We start from the raw sequence: 24,986 nt of genomic DNA on the forward strand, positions 1-24,986 counted from the left end.
GCTTGGTAGTGATGGCAACAGATTTTCCAGCGTCATTGACCAGAATAATAGGAGATGGCTGTTCTGAAAATGAGGGGAAAAGGAACCTGAGGACAGGGAGGAGACAAGAGCCAGGTACAGGGCAGCTCAAGAATTGAAGGGTTTCTTGTGTATGAATGCATTTTTGATAGACACATTTCTGCCACCAGCAGGGTTTTCTCAGGATGATGGAGGGCTCTTGAAATTCTGCTCACGGAAGGGAGGTTACTCCATCTCAGGCACTGTCCTTTTCTGATGAGAATTACAGGCTTTTCTGGTAAGCAGAGTAAATATCATGCCTCTAACCTTACCACTTTGGGTTGTGTCCTTTTAACTTATCACAAGTGGAGCAGCATCTAGTCTAATGTTATTTATGATAATGCCCACACTGTGCCAGGTACATGCCAAACACTGGGGAAAAAAGAAGAGTAGTCCCTGCTTTGAGTAGCTCAGAAAGATAGATGAGGCAGTAGAGGTCAGGGGGCAGGAGAACCTCAATGGGTCATTCAGGGTAAGCAGTTCAACTGAAATAGGTTTCAAGGAGGTCACACATCTGGAGAGGTAGGAGCTACATGTTTAAGCACAGGGAAGTTGTGCTGTACCAAGAAGATGCTTCATAGGAGAAAGCACAGGCCTGATTGCATAAGAAGGGGGCATACAGTCAGATAATATCTAAGTAGTTTGTCATGCATAGTTGGGAGACCTCAAGAGAGCATTCCAGGGTTCTGCAAGAAGTGGCAGGGGTGATCTCCCCTTGGAGTGAGAAATGGACCATTGCCCTGCCATGCAAAGGTGCTGTTGAAATAGCTCCTTTTCAGATGGGCTCTAAAGGTCATATGTTGTTCAACTGAGCAGGGTCATTGCCCTGGCAGTGTGTCCCAATGATATTTTGATTTGGACTATGTTAGCATCCTATGAGAGAGACGCAGTGTATTTGCCAGTACTACTATACAGGCCTGCTTTAAATGGCTGAACTGCTTCCTTTGAGAAGCTTTTCCACAGTCTAAGGTATCATGCTGTCAGGAAATGGTCCCTAATTACTGAATGGGACAATGAGATGCCTCTTTCCACTGCCATATATCCGTAACTTGATGGGAAGAGGCACAGTGCCTGTGTCTGGAATGTGAATCCTTCATGTCTGTCTTGCAGATGGAACTCCTCAAGGTCCTGCCATGGCGCCGTGCTTTCCTAGCAGTAGCCCTGAACTTGCTGGCTCTCAGCCTCTCCACCACGGCCTTGCTTAGCAGTTACTGGTGTGTCGGGACCCAGAAAGTGCCCAAACCTTTATGTGGAAAGGGCAAAGCTACCAAGTGCATTGGTGTCCATGTGTCTGCTGATGGAGGATCTAACAACTCTTCATCCCAGGATGTGGTGCACTACAGCTGGGAGACCGGGGATGACCGCTTTGCCTTCCAGTACTTCCACACTGGCATGTGGCTTTCCTGTGAGGAGAACATGGAAGGGCCAGGTAGTGTCTCCTTGTTCTTATTTACTCCATGAGTTAAGTAACAATGAAGAATGCAAGACTGGCACCATGAGGGAACAAATTTTTCTCCATATCCTGGACCAGGTAGGGTAGCCTTACCAATATGCCCTATCCCTCATTTAGAGGTTGGAAAGGGGGCAGTTGTTTCCAATACCCCATTCAATATGTGCCTGATAACAAAAGGGCTGCTGAGTGCTACTTGCAGTGAGGTCATCATCTGCCCTTGTAGGAACTGGAGAACCCCCACAGTTCATTTCACATTCTCTTTGGGAATAGATGCTGGGTCTCCTGACACACGGGACAGCTTCATGCAGTGTTGCCAGCTCTTGCAGTTTTCACTATAAGTACCAAGTATTTGAAGCTTTTTTTAAAGCTCTGAGACCCTGAAGTTATGTGACTAAAAGAGATTCTCAAACTCTCATTTAAAAGAAATGTTGTAGAGAAAAGCTTAAGCAAATGAAAACTAGAAAGCAAATTAGCAGATGGATTATCTTCATTTTCTAAACAATCATATGATTTCTTAAGGGAGCAGACTTGTGATTTTTGAAGACTTGAGGTAGCAATGTTCTTTATGCCAACTTTGTACTATCTACATTGTGCCCATACTGGGAACCACTGTTTCCCCCCCTTGCACCCTTCCTTTGCCCTTAGTGGCTAATGCATAGTCATAGAGCCATAGAGAAGTAGGGTTGGAAGGGACTTCCAGGGGTCATGTAATCTAACTTGCTGACTAAAGCAGGTTCATTCAGTTCAAACCATCCCATACAACCATAAACTAAACTCTACATAAGACTACCCTCAACCCTGACACAACATAGGCCTAATAGCCTAACCTGTCACAGGTAAAGCAGGGGAACTGTAGCAGCCAATGTCCTGCTTCTATAAAATGTTGTCAATATACACTCAAGAGGTCCCAGGGCAGAGGGCCATGCCCCCTGCTACAGAGGAAGGCAAAACCCCCCGTGGTCCATAGCAGTCTGATCATAGTGTAAAATCCCTTCCTGATCCTAAATATGGCAGTTGTTCTGATCTTGAGCGGAGGAGAAAGACCCTCTGGCCAGGAACCTCCAGTTTTGTTTCCAGTGGAAGAATTAGCACACCACAGTTGAAGTCCCCATCCTTAGCTGCAGCCAATACCCAGTGCCTCTGGGGATGCTTAAAAACACATATAGTAGGGGCAGGGAAGTGGGGGGTGGGGGATGGAACAGAGCAAGCAGCAAGGCCTTGAAACATGGGAGATACTCATGGTAGAAAACAGGCATAGATATACCTAAATCATCCCCAACCAATGGCTATCCAACCTCTTCTTGAACACCTCCAGTGATGGATGGTCCACAGCTTCCCTAGGTAGTCTATTTTACTGAGTCACTATTCTCACAGTGGGGAAGTTTTTCTGGATATCCAATCTAAACTGACTTTGCTGTAACTTCAAGCCATTGGTCCACTGCAGCAAGAGAGAGAAAAGGTGCCTTCCCTCTTATTTATGGCAGTCCTTCTAGTATATGAAGACTGAGATCATGTCCCTTCTTAAGTGCCTTTTCTGCAAGCTGAACATACCTAGTTCCTTCAGCCTCTTCTCATATGAACTGCCTTTCAAGCCCTTGATCATCTTTATTTCTTGCCTCTGGAACCTCTCTAACTTCTCCACCTTCTTTTTAAAATGAGGAGCCCAGAACTGCACACAGTACTCCAAATGAGGCCTAACCAGTCCCAAGTAGAGAGGCATTATCACCACCTGTGTCTTGAACCGAATGTTTCTATTGATGCAGCTTAAAACCTCATCCGCCTTTTCTGCGGCTGTATCACACTACAGACTCATATTGAGTCTGTGGTCTACCAAGACTTCCAAGTCCTTTTCCATAGAGCTGCCATGCACCTAGGTATCACCCATTTTGTATTTGTGTTTTTGATTATTCCTCCCAGTGTGTAGCACCTTGCAATTGACCACACTGAGCTTCATCCTGTTATCTCTAGCATAACTTTCCTACCTGTCGAGATCCTTCTGAATTATGCTCACATCCTCCAGCATGTTAACAGTCCTTCCCAATTTCATTGTCATTTATATAGCAAACTTATTTAGATTACATATGAATTGTTCTACAAGCCTGAACACTTTCTTCCTCTTATCCCAATTTTCCCCAATCCTAATGCCGGGTTTTTTGCTGAACTTGTTCTGGAGGAATTGTCCCCAGCCCATAGCCAAGATTTATATCTGTGGGGACCAGAACAGGATTCAGAAGCAGCCCGGAAGTCAGTAAACAGCTAAATTGTAACTACTGTATTCACTCAAATCCAAAACAAGGTCTTTCTCCCCCAGTCAACATGAGAGTAAAACATGCCTCATCTTAGATTCAACTACTGGCGCAGGCAAGGCAGCAGCTCAGCTCTGGTTTTGGATCTTGGCCCAAGGCCATAACCAGAGCTGAGCCAACATCGGCCGCAGGCCAAAGTGACTTGGACTCACATGTGGGAGAGACTGTGCAGTGGAGGGGCAAAGCGGAGGAGCATGGGGGAGACCACACAACCTGCCTCCCACTGCTGCCTGCCTCCTTCCCACCATTCACCTTCTGCTCCAGCTCTGTCCCCTCCAGTCCTGACATGGGTGGGCCCAGAGTTGCCACTGTTGCTTCTGCCTGGCTGGGCTGGGGCTGGGGCCAAGGCCAGGGCCACTAACTGCCCCAGAGCTGGAGGTGAAGCTGGTGCAGAGCCACCACAAAAGGTAGGTGGCAGGGGTGTGCATGTGGTGGGGGGCAGGTGGCAGTGGGGCAGGCACAGACAGATACAGGCACAGGGGGGCAAAGGACAGGGGGCCAAGCAGCAAGGCTGCAGGCACAGGCATGGCAGGGCAAGGGGTGGTGGAACAAGCTGGGAAGGCCAGGCCCAGGATAACAAGAGACAAAGGTCTAGCTCCTCACCCCTGCCACTGCTTTCCCTAGTGCAGCAATGTGGGGGATGACTTTAAGACACCCCTCCAATAATTAGGTTCTATACATGGAAAATAATAGTGAACTTATGCATTTCCATGTATAGAATCTAATTACTGGGGGGAGCATCTTAAATTTGGAGTCATTTGGATTCAAGTAAATCCAGTAATGATATAGAAAAAAAGATTGTTTAGCCCATTCCTCTGCGTGAAGTCAGCTTTCCACATCTATGCCCCAGTGCATGCATAACATAACTCCTTATGTAAAGGAGGCATTATATGCACTTTAATTCTGTATGTTTCTTACTTTATCTATTGGGATAGAAGTCTGAAAATAGAAAGATCTTGCCTAAAACCAGGATGACAATTTAAAAAAATATTCAGCGCTGTTAGATCCAATGAGAGGCCTGATTTGTTTTTGGCATTTTCAGGGATGATTAAGAATGGAATGCTTTTAATTTACAGATGGCTAAGGCTGTAATACATATTTCCATGGTGATTGTGGGATGAATTGGGAATGGGACTGCATTGTTTGAGTGCAAGGTTTTTCTTTGAAAGAATTAACAGGCCTCTGGACAGTACTGGAATAGCAGCCATGCCTGAAGGGACAGCAGGAGATGTGACTGGTTTGGATTTTAATGAGGTATTTTGTACAGTGTTTCATGAAATCATACACTCAGAATTAATCCAGACTGGCTTGAATCTACCCCCTTTTATGGATCTTGAAAGCTACTGGCAGGAGCAGAAACAAAAAATACAATCTGCAGCCATACATTAAGTTAGGGCAAGGTGTCTCATGGGGCCAATATAAGGATCAGCATTAGGCCAACATTATTTAATAATCTTATTAAAGTTCTGGATAAGGTAGTAGACAACATGTTAATGAAATTTGCAAATAGTACTGAATTGGGAGGGACCCTGAACACCACTGAGGACAGAAAAATAATACAAGGGATTTGGAAGGATTAGAATTGTGGCCAGGAAATAGCCAGATGAAATTTATCTGAGAAACATACAGGCTAATACATCTGGAAAAAATAATCTGCCAGGCAGAGACTCGTTGGGAAGGAGAACTCTGGAAAGCAGTAATGTAAAGAGAGATGTAGAGGTAATAACGGGCACAGACAGTAGTTTGCATGGTAATATGGAAGCAAAAGAAAAAAGGGAGGCAAAGCAATTTTGGATGGCATATGCCTAAATAGTATACATAAAAGTTGGGGGGGTAAGTTCCTCTAATGAAACTCCCTACTCAGGGTGGGGGGGTAGACACCCCTTTTTCAGTAGAGAGGTTCAGAGTTTCATCTGGGGTGGGAGTGTATTGTTTTTAAGATAAAGTATATCCAAAGTATGTCCAAAGTAAAGAAGCTGCTTTTTATCTGAGATGGAGTTGGGTGTTGGTCCCATTGCATAAGCAAGAACTGGTTCATTTCAGCCACATGTTGCACTGGATCCTAAGAGTATGTCTATACTGCAGCAACAGCATTCCCCATGCCTTCCTACCTGCTCCCACTTCCACATGCTAAACATTTTTATATGCTGGTGATGCTGTTCTGGGGATAACTCTGTATGACTGGTCTCCAGGCCTGTGTGTGTGGCATGGCTTCAGAATGGCATCACTGATATATTTCTGGGTTTAGGTGTAGGAGTGGGAGTAGGTGCAGGCAGGTGAGGTGTGTTTGTGCATGCCTCTGTTAGGGCATGTTGCCACCATGGTGTGGACAAACCCACAGTGGGACAGCCCAAAAATCATTTTTTTTTGTCTGAAGGAAATTTTCCTTTATCTTTCCAAATGTTGGTTTAGAGTTGAAAACCAAAATGTGTTCACACTTTCCCATGATCACTAAACCAGCCTTATCCAGAAAAACTTTCTGCCAGAAAATTTCCAACCCATTCTAATCCTTAGCAAAGGAACACATAAAAGATTATAGTCAGAGCTATAAGAATGATTGATATTTCTACTTCACAGACCATACCGGGAGGAGAAGAGAGAAAAAGAAAAATGCTGTTTTAGGTTGAATAAAACATTTCCTTTGTTGAATTTATACTTTATTTGTAATTTTTTAATATTACAATTAGATAACTGTCCTTCTGTTTTGAAGCAAATACACACACATACACCCCCTTCCCTCCCCCCCCGCATTTTTGGTGATTTAAATAGTCAAGCCAAAATAGCGCGCGCGCGCGCGCACACACACACACACACCTGAATTTTTGGCGATTTAAATATTCAAGCCAAAATAGCAGCCAGCTCTTATTATAATGTGCCTTTGTTCCTTAGGACAGTTGATCGTCTAAATGTGAAGGAAAGCTACATGTCCCTGCAAGCTGATGTTGGCGACTGGCATGGACAGCTAGAGACCCTCTGGGTAAAAATTCGTGGGGAATTCGGCACAGGGGACACAACGGTGGGAGTCTACTACAGACCTCCCACTCAAAGTCCCGAGCTTGACCAGGAGTTCGCCCGGGAACTGACTGAGGCCGCTTGCTCCAGGACCTTGGTTGTCATGGGTGACTTCAATTACCCGGACATCTCGTGGGAAGATCACTCAGCTAAATCTGAGCGGGCGCAAAGCTTTCTCTCATGCGTGGATGACCTCTACCTGACCCAAGAAGTCTATGGGCCAACGAGAGGCAAAGCGCTGCTTGACCTGGTACTGGCTACGGGGGATGACCTAATCGGCGACCTAGTGATTGATGGGAAGTTGGGTGACACCGACCACGAGCTGATCACCTTCACCATCCGCCGTAAAGCTGGCAAGTCAGTCAGCAACACAGAAGTCCTTGACTTCAGAAAAGCCAACTTTGACAAGCTCAAGAGGCTAGTCGGTCAGGCCCTCAGGGACCATGACCCCAGGGAGATGGGAGTTCAAGAAGAGTGGTTGCTTCTCAAGGAAGCGATCCTCAGTGCACAAGCTAAATCTATTCCAACACAGAGGAAAGGCAGCAAGAAGGCACAGCAGCCCCCCTGGCTCTCCAGGGACCTAGCAGACCTCCTGTGGCTAAAAAGGAAAGCCTACAAAGGATGGAGGACAGGATTCACCTCCAAGGAGGATTACTCCGCGCTGGTCCGGTCCTGCAGGGACCAAACCAGGAAAGCCAAGGCTGCAACTGAACTCCAACTAGCTTCAGGCATCAAGGACAACAAAAAGTTCTTTTTCAGATATGTGGGGAGCCAGAGGAAAAGCAAGGGCAATGTTGGACCCCTGCTAAACCAGATGGGGCAACTGACAACTGACGCCCAGGAAAAAGCCAACCTATTAAATAGGTACTTTGCGTCAGTCTTTCATCAGTCACACGGGATGCCCATGCCTGCTATGGGACAGAGAAATCTGGGTGAGGGGAATCCCCTACCCTCCATCAATGCTGACCTCGTGAAGGAACACCTTGAGAAGCTGGATACCTTCAAGTCAGCTGGCCCTGACAACCTGCACCCCAGGGTACTCAAGGAGCTGGCAAGCGTCATAGCCCAGCCCCTGGCACGGATCTTTGAAAACTCCTGGCGCTCTGGTGTAGTGCCCGAAGACTGGAAGAAGGCCAATGTGGTGCCGATCTTCAAAAAAGGGAGGAGAGTGGATCTGGCTAACTACAGGCCCATTAGCCTGACTTCTATCCTGGGGAAGATCCTAGAAAAGTTTATTAAGGAGGCCATCCTTGAGGGACTGGCCCAGGCTAACATTCTAAGGGATAGCCAGCACGGGTTTGTTGCAGGTAGGTCTTGCTTGACCAATCTCATTTCCTTCTATGACCAGGTGACCTATCACCTGGACAAGGGAGAAGAGATTGATGTCATATATCTTGACTTCAAAAAAGCTTTTGATCTGGTATCCCATGATCACCTCTTGGCCAAACTGCCCAGTTGTGGCCTTCGCTCCACCACGATCCGCTGGCTGGGAAATTGGCTTCGTGGTCGGACCCAGAGGGTTGTGATTGATGGCTGTCAATCATCATGGTGCCCTGTGACCAGTGGGGTCCCTCAAGGCTCTGTCCTGGGACCCATACTGTTCAACATCTTCATTAATGATGTGGACATTGGAGTTAGGAGTGGACTGGCCAAGTTCGCCGATGACACCAAACTTTGGGGCAAAGCATCCACGCCAGAAGATAGGCGGGTGATCCAGGCTGACCTGGACAAGCTCAGCAAATGGGCAGACGAGATCCTCATGGTGTTTAACACCGAAAAATGCAAGGTTCTCCACCTTGGGAGGAAAAACCTGCAGCACCCTTATAGGCTCGGCAGTGCTACGTTGGTTAGCACTACAGAAGAAAAAGACTTGGGGGTCATCATTGACCACAAGACGAACATAAGCCTGCAATGCGATGCTACAGCTAGTAAAGTGACCAAAATGCTGGCGTGCATCCACAGATGCTTCTTGAGCAAATCCCGGGACGTCATTCTCCCCTTGTACTCGGCCTTGGTGAGGCCGCAGCTGGAGTACTGCGTCCAGTTTTGGGCTCCACAATTCAAAAAGGATGTGGAGAAGCTTGAGAGAGTCCAGAGGAGAGCCACGCGCATGATCAGAGGTCAGGAAAACAGACCTTACGATGACAGGCTGAGAGCCATGGGACTCTTTAGCCTGGAAAAGCACAGGCTCAGGGGTGATCTGATGGCCACCTATAAGTTTATCAGGGGTGACCACCAGGATCTGGGGGAACGTCTGTTCACCAGAGTGCCCCAAGGGATGACGAGGTCGAACGGTCACAAACTCCTGCAAGACCGTTTCAGGCTGGACATAAGGAAGAATTTCTTTACTGTCCGAGCCCCCGAGGTCTGGAAGTCTGCCAGCGGAGGTGGTTCAAGCACCTACATTGAACACCTTCAAGAGTAAATTGGATGCTTATCTTGCTGGGATCCTATGACCCCAGCTGACTTCCTGCCCTTTGGGCAGGGGGCTGGACTCGATGATCTCCCGAGGTCCCTTCCAGCCCTAATGTCTATGAAATCTATGAAATCTATAAATCAGACACGCACCAGAGATTGCAGTTTGTATAATGTGTGTGATCCCACCCCACTACCACAACAGTCATAGTCAAGTAGGCTAGCAGTCTGCACCATAGAAACAGCAGGCCACTGGATTTTTACTGCTAACTAAAGCAGGAGTCTGGGCATATTGCTTAAAGAAACTTCCATTGTGAAGGGCAAGCAAGACATTGCATGTGTTCAGAATATATTGAAACCAACCCCTTTGCAGTGAACCTTTGCATACATGGGGTTTGTAAAAGAACAAAATAGATTTTTTCTTAGGCTTTGGTTTCCTTATAAAAGTCCTGGGCATCTTAACAAATCTCAAGAGTGAACTCCTGGGAGTTTTGCAGTTGACTTCAGTGAGGCTCCAAGTGTATCCTTTTGAGTGCAATATTTGAAATAACAATTGTATAGAAGTTCTAATGTCTGCTAGCAGAGGTGAGTAAAAAGCTTATGGAAGTGAAAATATACACAGGCACAGTGAGCTGCGATAATGATCATGGCATGACATTTGAATAAAATTTTTTGCATGTCATGCTGTTCACTGCTCTTGTGTATTTGGGTCTGGAGATTTAGTGAGGACACTACAAAAGACAGTTTTCGTGGTCTCTGAAGCAAAGTAAGCACATTTCTAGACAAAAGAAATCTTATTTATTTAGATAAGTATCAGCTATTTTAAAACAGTTTTGAGAACTGCAGTTATTTAAAATGAAACCTTTAAAAATGTGGAAACATGCAATTACAAGTACACAAATAACCTTGGCTCTTTGCCTGTATTTCTTTATCACTTGAATGGTGATGCACTTCAACTATTACAGCTTTGGACATCTTGTAAAATCCTGGACCCATAATGAAAACATTACAGACAGGGCCCTCTCTTTCTTTTATGGAAAAAATAATGTCCTAGCTAAGGGTGGTATGTGAGTTATTCTGCCCTAGGATGGGGTCAGTGGATTGGAAAATAATTCATTCATGGCTGGAGTGGTCTGTGATTTCCATCAGAAGGACTAATACAGGAAGTGTAATAGTATTTCCAGCCTGCAAAAAAGAGTGAATGGACTAAATTAGAGCTGACTAGCTCAGAGCACAGAGGTAGATGGACTGGATGTACAGGTTGATAAGCCTGATAGTTTGTAGGTTTCTTATCATAGTTAGAAATTGGACTGAGGCAAGAGACAAGGAAATAAATTAGTGTGTTTTGGAATTAATGATCAGACAAGTGGGGGTGATTTTCACTGAGTTTGTTGGCCATGAAATGAATCTAAGTTCATGAGAGTTTGTAATGGAAAATCACAGAGAAGTATAAGTAAGATGCAAGCAGATTTATGGTCTCCTGGATAAAACTAGTGCAATTAGAAAATTAAAGTAGCCATGTAACTTCTAATACAAAATTATTTCCTTTCAGATACTTGTTTTATGTCATCACAACTTTATAATGTTTTAAATGTATAGTATTGTTATGCTCGACTATATTGAATTTTGTGGGGGGTTTTAATGCATGAAGCTTCCTGCCTCTGCAGGACAGACGGGAGTTATCCTTCTTCCATACTTTTCTCCACCAGAGAGCCAAAAAGAGATCAAAGTAATTACTTCCTTGGCCAAAAAGATAGCAAAGCCTAGAAGACTTTAAGATAGGTGGAGTCGTGCCTGTTAGAGAAAAACAAGAGTCAAACAAGGGGGATTTTTTTTCTCCTACCTCCTCAACCAACCTTTGAGAAGTCGCATCACTTGAGACTGGTTTTGTTTGCGTTTCAGATGAGAAATGCCGAAGTTTCATCGAGCTCTCACCCCCAGGGGAGAGAGGTAAGAATTAGCCTTTTCTTTAGCTTACTAGAATTTCCCAGTGTACCTTCTTGAGGGATGGGGAAGTTTCAGCAGGTTGGGAGGATGGTATACAAAAATTAGGATTTTTAGGTTCATGGGTGATATCCTGCCAGCACTGAAGTCAGAAGAGACAGGATTTCTCCCTAGGTAGTTAGTCAAGCCTCTGGTATCTGCAAAATCAATGCTAGAAATCTCAACTTTCCTTATATGTTTTCTGATGCTTTCTACTTTCCGCTCAAGTGGAAAGCAGGAAAAGATTGACTTCTTTCCCTGTTTCATCATGCAACCTTTGATCAGAACAAGCACATCAGTAATGAAAAAGGTATATAGTAGCACAAGTGGGCTGAATGTTCTTGGACAAGTCACATGCTGCAAAAGGGGCCACACATTTTGGTTATTTGGATTTTTGGGAGATTTAGTTAATCTGGATCTCAGTGGTGCAAAGTGCCCACTATGGCTGGAGGGACTGGGAGCTGTGGGTGGTCAGAATCTCTGAAAATGTAATTATTTTAAATGTAATGACAGTACTTCCATGGAGTTCACTGAGACCAGGATTTTGTCCTTGGTGTCTCAGACTGGGCATCCAAAAAGTGGGGTGTCCCAAAATAGTGGCTACTTTCTCTGTAAAAAGGGGCTAGCACTGCTGTGGAAGTGGAAGAGTTTTAACAGAAGGTATTGAGGAAAACCCCCTCCTCACTCCAGAACACCTCCTGTGTAGTAGTTTACCCATTCATCTTGGAGAGAGGAGAGTCAGGTTCAAATCCTCCCAGATGCAAAAGAGAATGGACCTTGAGTCTTCTGCATTCCAGGGAAGTGCTCTAACTTCTGTGCTATTGGATAAAAAAATGGAGTGGCAGTGTCATCATTTCCAGCCATCTACACATCTGAGCCTGGTAGATGTGCTCCAAAGGATCTTAGTGTGCCTTGCCAGTGACAGAGATGTTTCCCTGACAAGTTTGTCAATCTTTAGGCACTGAGAGAATTTTACAGTCAAAAACGTAAGTGCCTGTGAACTGTATGGAATCTCCAAAGTTAGGAAGCAGCTGGGGAGGTGCTTGGAAGATCTAAATAATGGACTTAAGCACCTAAAATGTTAGTCAGGTGTCAGGTGAGCACCTCAGTCCTTCTGTGGATCTGACTAGTAGCTAATTTTTTATCAGCAAACTTTCCTAGCTGCCTTAATCTCTCTTTTGGAGTATACCCAGAAAGTATTACAATTAGGTTTGATGGCACTGAACAGCTTGGTGCCTGATTCATCCCTACACCCCATCAGGATTCAGAAAATAGGAATTCTCCCATTTTTCATTTGTCAGACCTGGTCTGATAGTTATGCTGTAATCCTACATAAAATGTGGCCAGAGGAGAAGCTGGCTGCATCCCCTTTTGCTCCAATTCCTTTAAAACAATTATCCAGTGATCAGAATACTCTGCTGAGACATGGGAGACATGGCTGAAATCATTTCTCTTCCTGTGGGGAAGTCAAACCTAGAGCTTTTATGTCCTAGAAGCATTCTCTACCCCATAGGGTATTCTGGGGTAGGGCATCTCTCAACTATGCCTGTTGAAGCTGCTCTACTTTCTACAAATCCTTGAACATTCAGTTACAGTAGAAACTGCCACACCGATCCACCCCTTGCCCTAGATTACAGAATCACATGCTCTCTCTTCTCTCACTGGTCCAGTGGATATTTAGTTGTACTATGCAAAGTGCAGCAGATTCAACAGGAGGAGATTATAGAGCCCCCAAACATCCTATAACCTGATAGTTAGGGAACTTTCCAGGGATCTGGGTAATGTGGGTTATAATCTCTAAATATCCCATATTCTAGCTGAGTGCACTAACCACTGCACTGTTGGTACAGGTACTACACACTCTTCCAACCATGGCTTGAAAGGACTGACCCTTCCTTAGATTGGTGTTAGGTGTCTAACTCCAGAAGAACTGTTCATGTATGTGAATCCTCAGTAGAAAATAGGACCACTTGCAGCAAATTGGGCCTAAATCCTGGAAAGGCATGTGGTTTAAGGCTCACTGTTTTCTATTCACTGGTTTAGGCAGTTTCTTGCTCAATGTGCGAGTTTTCTAGATCCTACCTCTCCATGTATTATAGGTAGTGTCTACCTCCCCACGCATTATAGAAGGAGGGTCCTGCTGTACAAGGGGCTTGCGTGAGACGTACAGAAATCACTTAAGTCCTTAATGGGATGTGCTGGTGTGAAGTGTTACTTTCACTGTAGGCGTGTCTACACATGTAGTTACACAAGCCTAAACTTAATGCACCTTTGCTTAAGGCGCATTAAAGCAATTTAGGCATGCGTCTACATGCAGATGCACTAATGAGCATTAAGGCGCATTAAATTTAGGCTGACATTGCTAAGTCACATTAGTGCCCTGCTAAGGCGCATTAAACAGCCACACGTGGGCTAATGCAATTTAACTATGCCAGCTTAAATTTGGTACTTGCTTTAAGCAGGTATCGAATTTAGGTGGGATTACATGTGCACGCCCTTAATGTGCCTTTAAAATGGTGATTTTAGGCTAATCCCACTTAAAAGGGCTATGAAGAGGCAAGCCCCATTTTCAGGTCACCTGCAAAAGGTGCTTTAGTTTGCCCAGTATTTCCTGGAGTGCTCTGGGGAAAGCTAGCGTGAGCCTGTTTATGGTGGGCATCACAACCGTGTAGTCAGGAGGTCAGGAGGAAGTACTCTCCCAGTGGCAGGTTATGTCTCTAACATGTGCTAACTCTGAAAGATTTGTTCTTTCCTCTTGTTCATGGCAGGAATCCTATGGCTGTCACTAGGCTCAGAGATGTTCTACATCAGCTTGCTGCTCATTAGCTTCATCCTACTGGTGATGGAGATCCTGTACACAGGGAACCCTGTCTGTGGACTGAAGCTCAATGCCTTTGCTGCTGTCTTCTCTGTGCTGTCAGGTGAGTACCTCTCTACAGGCATGAAACTGTGAACATGTTCCCAAAGGCAGCATAACACAGAGTCTAAATCCCATCAGGAAAAAAGTTCAAGAATTCCTCTGGGGAGGAAAGTGAAGTAAAGGCCTCGCAGAATGTTTATAAGGGAGCAGGAGGACAATGGAGAGAACATGGTAGCAAGAGAGAGCAAGAAATGAGCAGAGTTGGGGGAAAATAACAGAGAACCAGAGGGAAAAGAAGGTGACCCAAATAGACAGAGCAGGGCCCAGGGGATGCTAGTTCTGTAGTTGCTAAATTTGCAAAGCATGAGGATAAATATGATTCTAAACCTTAGTCCCTAAACAGAGATGAGGTAAGGCCCTGGCCCCATCATGACAACTTTGTCTTCCTGTCCTCTTGCTTTAGGCCTGCTTGGGATGGTGGCGCACATGATGTTCACACAAGTCTTCCAAGCAACTGTCAATCTGGGGCCGGAGGACTGGAGACCACACTCATGGGACTATGGCTGGGCCTTCTAGTATGTGAGCTGTTAGGCTCTCTTCACCTCCCCTGACTGGAGGCTTCTGTCACACTCCACTCCACAAAAATTCACCCATTTCCTATTAGCCTCCTTGCTCCTAAAGATAGCTCTAGCATGGTTTCCCTGGTGCCACTGTAACACCTTCACCTCATCCCATGCCTGAAAAGATTAATATAATAGATCTTAGGCATGCAGAAAACATAGTAGGTCACATCTCATCCATTGCAGGATTGTTCCCTGCAGCATATGTTTTCCAGTGTTTTGCCCAACCCAGTTTTAAATGAGTCAAGTAAAGCAACTTTCACCCTTTTTCAAGAGGAAACTATTCCACAATCACCAGTCTTTGTTGTTACTCAGTGTTTCCTCATATTCAACCATGAGGGTCCTTTTAGCATAAGAAACGATAAACCCTGTGGCTGTGCAGGGAGAATTTAATGAGGCAAAATTTAATTATGCAAACTGAAGTTTGGCCAGCACTGGATAAGATCCAGGAACCATGGTTTCTTTAATTAATGTGGATGGTCAAAACCTCTCTTAACAATATCCTGGAGCTTTGGTTTAATACTGAATTAGTGGGAGGAAAGCCACTATATCCTGATGTCCCCATCATTTTCCATACAAATACTGAACAGGCTCAATATCTCAGAGCTTGTGGGAGGACAAGACTCCCATGCTCCTAGGCTGTGTTGTAGCCTGCTCTTTACCTCCAAGCCCTTTCTTAGAATCAGTGGGCGCATCTACATGTAATGCTACATCAGTGTAGCGACGCGCTATGGCAACATAGTTTGTCACTACGACATAGCATTGGTGGGCACAAACTGTGACACCAACGCTATGTTGCCATAGTGACGAGCTACCTTACTATAGTGCATTGCTATGACGACGTAGCTGCCAAAAATAACTGTGTGCCACCAAGACAGTGCAGTAATGACTGTTACTGCACCATCATTTAGTACTTCCTAAAGCAAGTACTAAATGATGGCACAGTAACAACTGCACCGTGGGGGGCATGTGTAGATGTGCCTAGTTTGTCCCATTTGCTCCATTTCACCATTGCTTTGCTATTGATGTTGACACCCCCCTGCATTTTAATATTAATGCATGAAGAGCTAGGAACCAAATAGCTATCATGTCACACAACAGTTTGAAAACACTGTCTTGAACAGCTGTGTCAGTGAAATAGTGCAAAACAGTGCCTGATGGTTTATAGAAATTAGTCATCCGAATTCCTCCTCTTCTGGGTTTTTACACTCTCCTTCCATGTGAGATTGCTGTTGCTTATGCTGTTCAGTATTACATGTGCTCATGAATGGTGCGTGCCCCTGGAGGCTGGCGAGCTCCTGCAGGTGGCGGTGGTGCAGTCAGCAGCGGGAGTGTGGCCGTGGCAAGCGGGGAGCTCACACAGGTAGCCACAGTACTATTGGCAGCAGGGAAGGGTGGGGAACGCCAACCAGTGGTCAGTGACCACCTGGAGACACTGCCAGCAGTGGCAGCGGTGTCCAATGGTGCCTGCAGACGCCTCTGGCGGGGGTGGGGGGAGCGGTGACCGCCCGCAGGTGCCGCAGGCAGTGTCAGCAGCACCTTTTCACAGAGGATGCACCACCATGTTCAGGGGATGCAAGTGCACCCACATGCACCACCTATGCGTCGCCAGTGCATGTGCTCAACTGTTACAAATCTGCAGCTCAAAGCAACGTGTATGCTGAATGCAGTAAACCTTCTCCACGTACTATAGGTAGCCCCATAACTGCTCTATGTTTCTATATGTGGTTAACAGGAATTGAGGGACTTTGTTCTGGTATGCTGTGAGATATTGAGCACGGTGCCTGTTGTTCATTATTACCCCATACATGGGTATAGTGCTTGTTTTACAGAAAAAGAGGTACCACCCACTTAACAGGGAAACATTAGAGAAAGTTGAAGTCATGATTGTGTTGTTTTGTGGCTCCTGGGTGAGTTTCTAAGTGGTTGGCAGCACTGGGATCGGAGGAGATACTTTGGGGAATACAAAAGTCTCTGTCATGCCCCTAACGCAGGTGCACCCTTGACCTGCGAGCCTGGGTTGGCACGACCGGCTTGGCGCGAGGAGGGGCATTTATGACCGGGCAGGTGGGTGATAACGGTGAGCAGGAGTCAGTATGATTTAAACACAGCGTGACGGTTTCACAAAAGATTTATTTTACTTACGCTTCTGATGTGCTGCAGCGTAGGCAGAGGAGCTGATTGATTTAGTTACAGCATGCAGATATCATGTTACCCAGCATGTACAGGGTGGGTAAGACGGTTGCTTCCGAGCGATTCATATAAGCTGTTGCAGTCTGCAGATTACAAAGAGCTCTTGATAAGAAAGATAACGCCAAAGATAGAGAGATAAACGGACCGGTAAGACGAGACGGGGGTATGCCAAAAAAAAAAAAAAAATACGGAGGCAGAGAGAAATATTTGTTGTGCACAATTTGTTCTTCTTGAGTGTATACACGGTTCTCCCTTCTCTCTTTTGGGCGGAAGTTCTTTCAAAGTTATATTGGGCAAAGATGACCAATTACTATACGCCAATCATAAATAATTAATGAGTTGGCACTTGTGCTTTCTTTGTTTGCTCAGGTTTCATAAAAAAGGGGGGTTATTTTTATTTGGGTGGTACTGGTTCTGTTTGGTCACAGGATGGTGCGCATAGTATATTTAATTTTACAACTTTACTAAAGTCAGCTAATCTCATTACTATAAGTGCTTTATCTTTTGTGCTGGGCTGTCAAGGTCAGTTTCTCTCTTTCATATGAAAAGCTCAAGCGATTTGAAATGAGGCACAGATAGGGGTGTGTCTATGTAACACTGTTAATACAGAGGGATAAATTACAACCACAGAGTTTGTTGTGTTAGCTTCTGACCTTCTGCCATTTGACCTTTTGCCATCGGCATCTGAAATCAAAGACTTTGATCTTTGACAGTCTCCATACTCCAATAGATCATATTAAATGTGAGACCCTTTGAATGGCAGTGGCTAAAACGTAAAGCTTCAGAGAAACACACAGAACCCATAAAAACACTGATTAGTTGTGATGCATCAGATGAAAAGTGGGAAGGTTCTTTCTTGACCTAGGCAGTGATCAGTTAGTAGCCTAAAATATGAGATTGAATTATCAAAATTACAGTGTGTGACCATAAAATTATCCAAGACTCATTAAAGCTAGGTGCGAGATCTGGCTTTGTAATGCTTGAAGGGGACTGATTCAACTAACCAATTACTGTATGAAGTATTTGTTTTGAACTAGTTTTAAGTTTACTTGCCATTATCTTCAAGTGACCCCCAGACCAATCCCAGGTCATGCTATGAAACATCATTAAACAAAAAAGGAGGGCTTCAGCTTTCATTTTGTTCTTCATAATCTCCTCTATAATCAAGTCCTTTCAATAATCTTAGTTACAAATGCAATCTTTGCCATACCTCTGCTGACATGCTTACCCTGATGTAGAGCTTCTTAACTAGCAGAGGTATACAAGAGGGAATGGGTCCTATTCGATTCAGATTCAGATTCATCCTGAATCAGGGACAATGATTTGATTCGTTGATTCAGATCACTGTCCCTGATTCGATTCAGCTGAATCCAAATCTGAAGATTCGATGCTGATTCAGAGAATCAGCAATTCAGCCACAGACACAGCTTTAATGTTTTTTCTACATATCGCGAAATACCAGGTACAGCTGGTGAATGCTGTGATGGTGGGGTGGCTGGAGTGTCCCACAGGAGCGTGGTGTAGCCCTCCGCATGCTCAGCAGTGAAAGTATTTCTGATCCACTTTTGGGTCTGCTGGGGAGGCCCCCTGCACCCCTTGGCTTGGCAGTCGGCCATGGTGAGACCCCAGGTGCCCTCCCAGACCCAGGAGGCACCAGTTGCTGAGCTGGAGGAGCACAAGGGTGCTCCCCAGCATGCTCCGCGGTGGACCTGGAAGTGGACCCAACGTGCTTCTAGTGCACTTCCAGGTCTGCTGCTGTGTGCGCTGGGGAGCCCCCTCTGCTCCTGTGGGACACTCCATGTGCCCCAGCATCGCAGTGTTCCCGAGCCATCTGCTACCTAGCGGTATGTAGAAAAAACTTTTAAAGCTGTGTCTATGTTTGAATCACCAAACCTTTCTGAATCTCTCCAAATCAATTCAGAGGGTTCCTGTTCAATTAGGAGAGATTAAAGGGTCTCCTGATTCAATTTCAATTTGGAGATCTGGCTGCCGAATCTGGCCAAATCTCCTCTGAATCAAATCAGGGGCCGAAGCTTTGCAAAACCCTAGCATGCAAGGCATTGGTAAGACTCTGTTTAGACTACTGTGTGCAGTTCTGATCAGCAGTGTTAAAAACAGATTAACTTACACTGGAATGAATTCAAGGAAGGGGCATTTAAAATGGTTGGGAGAGTGGAGACTTTTTCTCATGAAAGAAGGTTAAAGGAGTCTGGTTTATTTAGTTGAGCAAAACAGAGGCTGAGAAAGGGAATAAGGTCATTCTACAAGCACATTTATAGGGTGAATGCCAGGGAAGGAGAAGAATGTTTGTGGCTGAAAAACTGCACCAGTTCAAGATTAAATTGGTACAAACTGGCGACATATAGACTGTAAATTAGAAACAATGTATGGCTATCAGAAGAGTGACATTTTGATTTTTTCTCCCCTTCCAAACAAAGTTATTGGGACAATGAACCTTAGTTGCCTTAAGACTGAACAGGACAAATTTGAGGAAGCAATGGAATGATAGGACAGGGAGTCCTGGTTTAATAGTGAGTGAATGTGATATACAGTCCTATACTATTTGTAAAGGAAGCTCTCCCAAACTGTGGAAGGTGTCTGGGAGTTGTATTGTTTCAGGGCTTTTGCGTATTGCTGGTTGGGCTAGGAAGGCATTGGTTTTCCCTCATGAATGCTGTTGGCTTTTAGAGAGGGGGGGTGTTCATCTTCCTCTGAAGCACTGAAATGTTGGTTGTCCGCAGCTAAGGCTGGGGGAAGAAGGAGTGATTGGGATCCACTGATGCTCCTATTGGTATTTAGAAAACACAGTTTCCTGGCTAGAGGTTCTTGTTCTTCTGCTTAGTGTTATGCTGACTGCCCAATTTGGGGTTAAGAAGGAATTTTTCCCTTAGATCAGGGGTTGTCAACTAGGGGTATGCATATACCTGGGGATACTTGGGAAGGCCCCAGGGGGTATGCGTCAGTGGCACAGAGAAGTGGGGACGCTTCCGGTTTCACCACTGTGCGCAGGGGCCCCTCCTCCCGGCTCGCTGATCAGCCACTGGGGGACCATCTCCCCCTCCATTTGTTGACCGGCTGGCTGGGGGACTCCCTGCTCCTCAAACAGTCACTGGGGGTACACCAACCAAAAACAGTTGAAAACGCCTGCCTTGTATCATATTAATGGGGTTTTGTGCCTTCTTCTGTAGCATAGAGTGTAGTGATCTCTTGAGCATGTACTGACAAACTACTTCCCTGTAATTGTAGTGGCCAGACATTGGCAATGCTGCCTTCCCTCATTTTTACCTGTGGTGTATTTTGGGTTGTGTCTTATACCTGTATTTGAGGGAATGAAGTAGAAAAGTTGGGAACTCCTTGAGTTAATGGTTTGAAAATGCAGGGACAGGAGACACTTTCCACTCTTACATTAAAATGAATTGAACAAAACTAAATACAAATGAGGATGCCATTTTCATTAGGGTGTTCTCCAAACTAGTCTTTGCATCAGGATAGAGTTGGCATGAAGCTCTAGGGAGCTCTGGCCTCACAAGGAAGACCAAAAAGAGGGGGAGTTAAACTTGTGTTATGAGCTTTTCACTTTGACATTTTACCAGGTTCAAACTATTCCTGGTCTGGGGGAATCGGAAACAATGACAAGATAAAGCTGAATGCCTAAAACGGCTTGAATTGGTCATGTCTAAAATGGCTGACTAGGCTAAAGCCCTGGTCAGTCTAGTTGATGTCCATCTCTAGCTAATGCCTTTTGGTCTGGTGTTTCAGAAAGGCTGCAACAGCAAGGCTGCATTGCTAAGGCTGCCATTAGCATCATTCATCTCAACTCCATTTTACTCCAAAGTTGAATTCTATAAGATCCTAATTCCATCTTGGGTTCCCTTTCCTCTCTCTTAGCATGGCCTGGTCTTCCTTCACCTGCTGTATGGCCTCTGCTGTCACGACTCTCAACATCTACACCAAGACGGTTCTGGAGTTCAAACGTAACCGTGTCAAGGGCTATGATGGCGGCTTCAAGGACCAGCCACAGCATCACAAGTGCTACATGCCGCAGCGGCACCAATCGGAACAGATGAGCAGCTATTACCAGCACCGAGACAAGCCTATTCGTTCCATCTCAGAGGGGATTGACTTCTACTCCGAGTTGCAGCAAAAGGTGTTACAGCGGGAACCTGACCTAGACCTGGATGAGGTCCTCGGACAATCAATTGGGGAGGAACACTGTTAGGGTAGAAAAAGTGGAATCAAACAGAAGCACTATTGTTAACACAGTCTAAGGGGTGCCGATTCCTTTAATATTACAGAAATATTGGAAGCAGGGAAGAGGAAGGGAAAGCAACAAGGTTGGGGAACAATGCAAGACCACTTAAACTGACAGTGACTTAAACCCCTGGAGCTTGTCTGCTTTATTGGAAGTTTGAGGGAGATGTTACCATGTGCATCATGAATGGTAAAGGCAGAGGCCATTTCTTGTAGAAAGTTATGTTGACTATGTCCTTAATCACCATCCTTCTAACTCCTTCTCCTGATCCCATAATGTTTTGCACTTAGTCACTGGATAAAATGGATAGAGAACAGTGGTAGCAGCAGAAGCCCCACTGGAACTAGATAGGGTCCAAAACCCAGGGGCTCATTACTTTCCAGGCAGTGTCTGTTTTACTGAGCCAAATTCCCTCTGTCTTGTCCTCCTGCTGGCCCTATATATCTTCTTTTCTTGATTACTGAGCAGGCCAGCTTCAACAGGGAGTGATCCAGGCACTACCTAGCTCATGTCCTTGTCCCTAGAGAACATGTGCAGGTTCAAAACCCTTCAGTAAAGGGAACCTAAACAAAGGTCTCCCACTCACCCCTAACCACTAGATTATTGGGTTCCTCCTCCTTCATTGCTTTGTGACTAATTTGCAGAGTTATGACTACCTTGGGAGTTTAGGATCTAGACTCTACATCAGGTATTAGCAATGTATGGCCTATGGGCTGGATCTGGCCTGCAGGGCTGGAGTTTTGTCTGTATCCACACACCAAGCTGAGGCCAGGCATTTCCAGCTGCATCCACGCTGCTGGTACTTCTCCCTACAGCTTGGGCTCACCTTCCAGATGGTAGGGAGCTGTGTCAGGCCAGGCAGCTTGCAGCTGTGCCTACACTTCAGCTGGGAAGGGTGTGTAGGAGGGAAGCAGGGAGAAGCAGCAGTAGTGTGGATGCAGTTCAAAACTGCCCACCCCCAGTGCAGCTTCCCAACAGTTGGAAGCTGTCCCCATGATGCAGCTGAGGAGTGGAAGGCTAGAAGTGGTGGCAACATGGGTGCAGCTCACAGCTACCTGGCCCTGGTGTGGTGCAGGGAAAGCCACCCTGGTACAATATACTGCAGATACTGCCAGGCCTGAGTCAGACTGCAGCCAGGTTGTTCTGGCCTGTAGCTTGTTTAAGGTTTCCAGCCACTGCCCTATCTAGAGGCAAAGCTGCACTTAGGCCTTCAAGTTCAGCAAGCTTCCCACTGCAGTGAGAATGAGAAGGTATCTTTCTCATCTTCCATAATCTTCTGGTTACATTTTCTCCATCTTCTTTCCATTTTTATGCCCTCTATCATCCAATTTCTGTGCACCATTTTTTCTCCATGCCCCTAGATTCACTGAAGTTCCTGTCTATGCTCCTTGCACTTTGAGCTTTCTTCCTGTGCTGCTTGTTCCCCTCTTGCTCCCCAGACTCCTGCAGGAGGCCTGCCCACCCATTTCCCTCACAGTATCTGCAGCAATTCAAGGACAGGGTCCTGCTTTCTCTCCGTTCCCCCTAGTCATGTCTACTACTACAAAAGCATAGTCTCCAAAAGGAAAATGAAGTTGCACACAGAGGCAATGCTGTACACTATATTTATTTGTTCCACGGCAGCTTATAATTCGAATATTTTTTTCCTGACAATATACAGACAGACTTTCTATTCACAGTGGGGATAAGGGCGAAGAATTCACATTATGGAGGAGCTAGTGTCACTGCACATTAAATATCTGGCCTAGGAATTTGAGGAAGAACCTAAGGACAATTACTACTTCAGGTAAAAGCTTTCAAGCCTGTTCTGCAAGGTGGTGGTAGAAAAGAAGGGAGATGGAGTATAGCCGTGTTTCTAATTAACTTCCTCTGCCACTGGTACTTCAGTCACCAGTGTTCAAAATAAACCAAACACTTCTAAAGCACCTAGCGCTGCCAGAGGACAGGAGACAAAAGGCAGGTGCCAAGACAAATAGACCTTTGCTACATATGTACTAATATGTACAGGGCTATTTACACACAAATGCCATTACATGTAAAGCTTTGCACAAAGCTCTGGCATTACCAGAGAGGGGCTCAAGGGCCAGCCTTGGGAATTGCAGCTAATCTAAAAGAGACTGCAGGGAGCCATTTTATAGGAGATGCAGTGAGAGAGACAAGTATTCAGAAGATGGCCCAAGAAACCAAGCAAAGGAGACAACTCTCCCCAAAGATACAATGGGCCCTTTAAAGGGAGGTGCAAAATATGCCAGGCCCTCAGCACTAAGAAAGGAAGTACTGAAAAAATACCAGCTGGAAGACAGACAGAGGCAGCACAAAATAGCAGAAGATCTGTGTTAGGTCTGCAGCTGACTGCTTTTGCCAGTGCTAAAGGGGGCTCAGAACTAGATCTGCTGGGAAACCAATATCTATAAAGGAATGCCTTGCAGTGGAGTAGGGGGATGGGGAGGGGGAGGAATCTGTAGGGACCAAAGGTCACTGAAGAGGCATTGCATATGTCACAGCAGGCTTTACATACATGCTCCACAATCATGGCACAGACAGTAAATTTCAAACATCTATGGGGACAGATTCTAGCAGACTTCCACATAGGGTGGGTGAATGCTAATATGAAGCCTGTCTAGGGCTACTGTGTTGAGCACTGGTCTCCATGATTACCTTTGAGCAACCCTCGGCTGTTTTAACTCACATTTTCTCTCAGTGGTCCTAAGGGACCAAAACTACAGCTGAGGAGCAGCAGAGAAGGGTTTCCCAGCATTACCTTAAGCCTCTGGTACTGGATACCGGGTGTGACAAAAGAGCCTCTATGCAAACTAAGAACCACTTTATAATACACTATTGATATCTTCCAGAGGCCAGACATACTGGCCGATTTACCTGTGCTGTACTACTCAGGAATACATGGTTCATATGATTTAATTTGTTTGCACTAAGGCAGACATCATGTGATGCCATAAGGGCTCATAAGAAAGACCAAAGGGAGAGACAAAGCTGGATATGAGACGTGGGCCTTTCATATCTACATTTCCAACCCTAATTTGTGCATGGGAGAAGAAACTGGTAGGCTCAGGGGGTTAAAAAGGAATTGTGGAGTCTTTTGCCTCTTGGTTGCTTATTCCAAACTAGCCGAATTAGGGAGGGCTGGACATTCCAAGGAACTGAAAGTGAGGGGATACAGTGGTGAACCTAAAGTAAAAGAGGTAGGAGAGCTGAAGGAGCCTGTATGATGAAACCAGCCATGGAGGAGCCAGGCAATGGTTCCCCTAGTAAAACAGTGGGATTAAAACATAATGCATGGAAATACTGCTTGAATACAAACAGGAGTTTTCTGGAAATAGTTCATAAATTAAAACATACAAAAAATATACAAACATATATATATATACACTTTTCTGCATTCACATTTCCACGGTACCTGGAGGAAGCACGCAAGCAGGGTGTGGCAGGGGAGAGGTCCAGCAGCATTCCTGCATTGCAGCTGTCAGAAGCTGACAAGCCTGTCCACCCCAGCTTTTTCTGGCAAGCTTGAGGAAGGGACAGGGGAGTGGCTTCAGTCCCTGCTCCCTTTGTACAGCAAGTATGATGAAGAATCACTGAGCATCTTCCCCTACGCCACCAAGGGCCAAATATCCACCCTGTGTGTGTGAAACCTGAGAAACCAACATCCTAGACCTGGAGAAAGAAAAAGAAGGCATTAGTCAGGCAGAAAAATGGGTTCTTTGTAGAGCACAGATGGGCCTCAGCATAGCCAGAGAAAAGCCCTGGACTCCATTTGCTCATAGTCAAAGCAGGGGATCCTCCATTTCCCCATGCCTTCTCAGCCCCTTTCCATCTC

The 24,986-nt window shown here is 45.5% G+C and overlaps 2 protein-coding genes across 2 annotated transcripts in view; one reads left to right on the plus strand and one right to left on the minus strand.

The window, feature by feature from the left end:
- Nucleotides 1-255: 255 nt before the first annotated feature.
- On the plus strand, nt 256-22,431 carry GSG1 (germ cell associated 1). Its single transcript, XM_090042757.1, has 6 exons — nt 256-295; nt 1,168-1,486; nt 11,146-11,193; nt 13,995-14,147; nt 14,550-14,661; nt 20,788-22,431. The coding sequence occupies exons 2-6, from the start codon at nt 1,168-1,170 to the stop codon at nt 21,116-21,118; spliced, it is 963 nt and encodes a 320-aa protein (XP_089898883.1). The 5' UTR covers nt 256-295; the 3' UTR covers nt 21,119-22,431.
- A 302-nt stretch (nt 22,432-22,733) lies between these two features.
- Nucleotides 22,734-24,986, minus strand: part of FAM234B (family with sequence similarity 234 member B) — a 29,867-nt gene continuing 27,614 nt past the window's right edge. The window contains exon 13 of the mRNA XM_090042755.1: nt 22,734-24,823. Within this exon, the coding sequence (XP_089898881.1) occupies nt 24,818-24,823 (6 nt within the window). The 3' untranslated portion in view covers nt 22,734-24,817. The remainder of the gene's footprint in view (nt 24,824-24,986) is intronic.

The sequence above is a fragment of the Crocodylus siamensis genome, chromosome 4, assembly GCF_052110815.1.
Source record: "Crocodylus siamensis isolate JL-2025a chromosome 4, ASM5211081v1, whole genome shotgun sequence".
NCBI lineage: Eukaryota > Metazoa > Chordata > Crocodylia > Crocodylidae > Crocodylus > Crocodylus siamensis.